The sequence below is a fragment of the Juglans regia genome, chromosome 1 (assembly GCF_001411555.2).
Source record: "Juglans regia cultivar Chandler chromosome 1, Walnut 2.0, whole genome shotgun sequence".
Taxonomy (NCBI): Eukaryota; Viridiplantae; Streptophyta; class Magnoliopsida; order Fagales; family Juglandaceae; genus Juglans; species Juglans regia.
Genome location: NC_049901.1, coordinates 9039319 through 9042341, shown reverse-complemented (window position 1 = coordinate 9042341; position 3023 = coordinate 9039319). Strand labels below are relative to the sequence as shown.

At 41.5% G+C, this 3023-nt stretch overlaps 1 protein-coding gene across 1 annotated transcript; it reads right to left on the bottom strand.

The window, feature by feature from the left end:
* Positions 1–856: 856 nt before the first annotated feature.
* On the bottom strand, positions 857–2725 carry LOC108998511 (protein DETOXIFICATION 49-like). Its single transcript, XM_035694789.1, has one exon. The coding sequence runs from the start codon at positions 2697–2699 to the stop codon at positions 1032–1034; it is 1668 nt and encodes a 555-aa protein (XP_035550682.1). The 5' UTR covers positions 2700–2725; the 3' UTR covers positions 857–1031.
* Between the last annotated feature and the right edge of the window lie 298 nt (positions 2726–3023).

The following is a 3023-nucleotide window of genomic DNA, read 5'->3' as shown; positions in this document are numbered from 1 at the left end:
GCGCGATGAAGTATAACATTGAACTAGACGTTGTAATCGAGTATGGACCCTAAAAAATATAAGGCGATTTCGCAAAAGTTGATTCTCTGTCATATCTACTTTGTTCTACCAATCGAACATATCTAGCATTTTCCAACATTTTTTGCTAGGGAATCGCGTTTCTTTTTTTGAACTCGCGACATGGTTTGGCAACGCGAATTACTTAAGTCAAAGCTATTAAAATGACAAGAGATGGTATAAAAGTAAATTAACAACTTATATAATTTGATATGATAAATTAGATTGTTAAACTATTTTAATTATAAAATAGATCAAATTTATCATACGAATTTATGTTAATACGTGTGCATGCGCGCTTATTTTTATAGAACCTATTTTATATATCGCTTCTGATTTTAATTATGTTGCGCTGGACTGCTAGCTTATACAGTGAGTTAGCCTTGATATATATAGCCGATGGGGTCGTGCTTAATTTGTTGAAAATTGTGCATTTTTTCCTTGATTAACTATATTTAATTAGGGTGCTAGCTATTATTGGGAACTCTCGTTAGTGTATTTTGGATATTTTTTTTTTGTTTTTTTTTATACATATATTTTTTTGACACTTTTAAATATTTTTTTAAAAAAATAAAAAAATTCAGCAGAAAGAGCTGCCAACTGGAAGAACAGCATTTTCCATTTAATTAACTCCTCTCAGCCTTTTTTTTTTTTTTTATTTCTCACCTAAACCAAGTTTCACAGAGAAAAACAAAAAGAAAGATCATATTGAGACCCTGAAAGAATTTTGCATCAGGAAATAAAGTATCCTTTCAATTTGTTTGTACTACAAAAATTTTGAACAGCCATGCACTGAGAATTGGGGTTTGGCAGTAGCAATGACGTTTCTCATGCTCCCGCCATGTACAGCATATATGAAAAGATAAAAAATAAAATCCTATAACTAACGGTAGCTCCCAGCGGTAGCTGGGAGCGGTGAGTGTAGCAGCACTCATAGGACAATACCAAAAATAAAAACAAAAACAGAAGTAAAGTTAAACAAGTAAGTTATTAGCTTGGTTTAAATCCCCAGATAAAATTGAAAAATCTTCCTTGATTTCAGCTTTGAGAGGCTTCTGTTCCTCCACCTGATCTTGGCTGTCATGATCAACACCGACAGCCCCGGTGATCAGCTCCTCTGCTCTCTTGGCTTCTAAATCCCAATCGGTTAGACTGATTACCACCAACATGGTAGCGGCGCACGAGCCCTGCGCTGCCAAAAGCCCCAACCACAGCCCCCGGAAGTCTAATCCAGCGTAGAAAGCCAGCCCCACTGCAACCGGCGTTCCCACAAGGTAAAAGCACCCCAGGTTGATGTTCGCTCCTACTTTTGGCCTTGCTGTCCCTCTCAGCACTCCGCAGCCTGTTGTTTGCGGACAGTTTCCGAGCTCACACAGCCCGATTATCGGCAAAACCATTGATGTCAATGTCAATATGTCTTTGTCCCGGGTGAACATGGTAGCCCAACCGTTCCTTACCATCATTGTGAAAACCAGTGCCAAAAGTCCCAATATGAAGCTGCAAGAGAGGCCAACAATGGCGGCCAGCTTTGCTTTTCTTGGATTTTTTGCACCTAGTTCATTGCCAACTCTTGTGGATACGCTGAAGCTTAGCGATGAAGGGAATATGTAGATTAGCGCTGTGGTTTGGATTAGGATGCCCATGGAAGCCACCGTTGCTCTGGGGTTCCACAGCAACCCGCATAGCAAAATCATGATCTCATACCACCACCACTCGAGACAGACTGAAATGCAGCTTGCAACGGCCAAACTTAATAAAGATCTCCATTCTTTAAAGCACTCCATTGAAAAACCTCCCCAAGTTTTCCTGTGGAGGCCAGAGATAAGGATGTAGAGGATTAGAGAGCCTACAAGATTGAAGTTAGTCCAAACACCGCTAAGAGCAACGCCTTTGATTCCTAAATTAAGATGTGAAACGAGAAGGTAGTTTATGGGTATATGAAGGACAATTGAGAGAGTGGCGCAAAATGTTAGAGGCAGAGTTATGGATTGCGTTCGAAGATAAATGCGTAATGGGTGTAAAAGTGATTGAGATAAGAGGTCAGGGAGAGAATAGAGAAGATATGTTTGTGCTTGTCTGGCAATAATCTCATCTTGACCACAAAAGAGAAGAATTTTCTGCATGTTTAACCAGAGAAGAGAAATAGGTATTGATATTAAGCCCAGCAAAAGCACTGTTCTCTGCAGGGAGAGGCCGAGGAGAGTGTGTTTTTTGGCACCAAAAGCTTGGCCACAAATGGGTTCCATCCCCATGGCTAGGCCAGAGAGAATAGAGTAGCCGGTGATGTTGGCGAAGCCAACAGCGAGGGAACCACCGGCTAAGGCGAGATCACCTAGGCGGCCGAGGAAGAGCATGGAAATCATTGAGCGAGAATAAAGCAAAAGGCCTGTCAGCATCATGGGGAGAGCTATTTTGGCTATGGAAATGACTTCTGCGACTGCAAGGGATAGATGGCAGCTTTTCTGTGGTTGTTTCCAGGTGGTTCGGTCCGGTAGCGCCCTTTTTCGACCTTCTTGTGATATTATTGGGCTGCAGATTAATGGGGTGGTAAGTATGTTCTCCTGCTCTGCTTCCTTCATTAGGGGAAGTTTACAAGCAGAGTCTGAATCGCATTTGCTGGGGACAGAAGTTTGCTGGCACATTATAGCTAGCGTGGTTAAAATATATATGCTGCAGCTTTGAGAGAGAGAGAGAGAGAGAGAGAGAGAGAGAGAGCTCGGGATCGAGAGGGGGGGTTTGGGAAGGTGGTGGTGTAAGGGTTTTATAGGGTTTGATCTTTGAAAGAACGCGGCCCGAGTGTGTTTTTTTTAACAACCTTGAACTTAACAGAGTCTGCTAACTTTTTTGGAAGGACGCAAGTGTCCAGTTCTGAGTTTTGACCGGCCTGCAAAAGATAGGAAATAGTAAAATCCAACTCTGAAGTCTGAAGAACTAAGATTTGGAGGTTCAATTATTATGTACTAGTG

Coding starts and splice junctions, on each gene's coding strand:
- LOC108998511 (XM_035694789.1), bottom strand. CDS start 2,699: ATGTGCCAGCAAACTTCTGTCCCCAGCAAATGCGATTCAGACTCTGCT.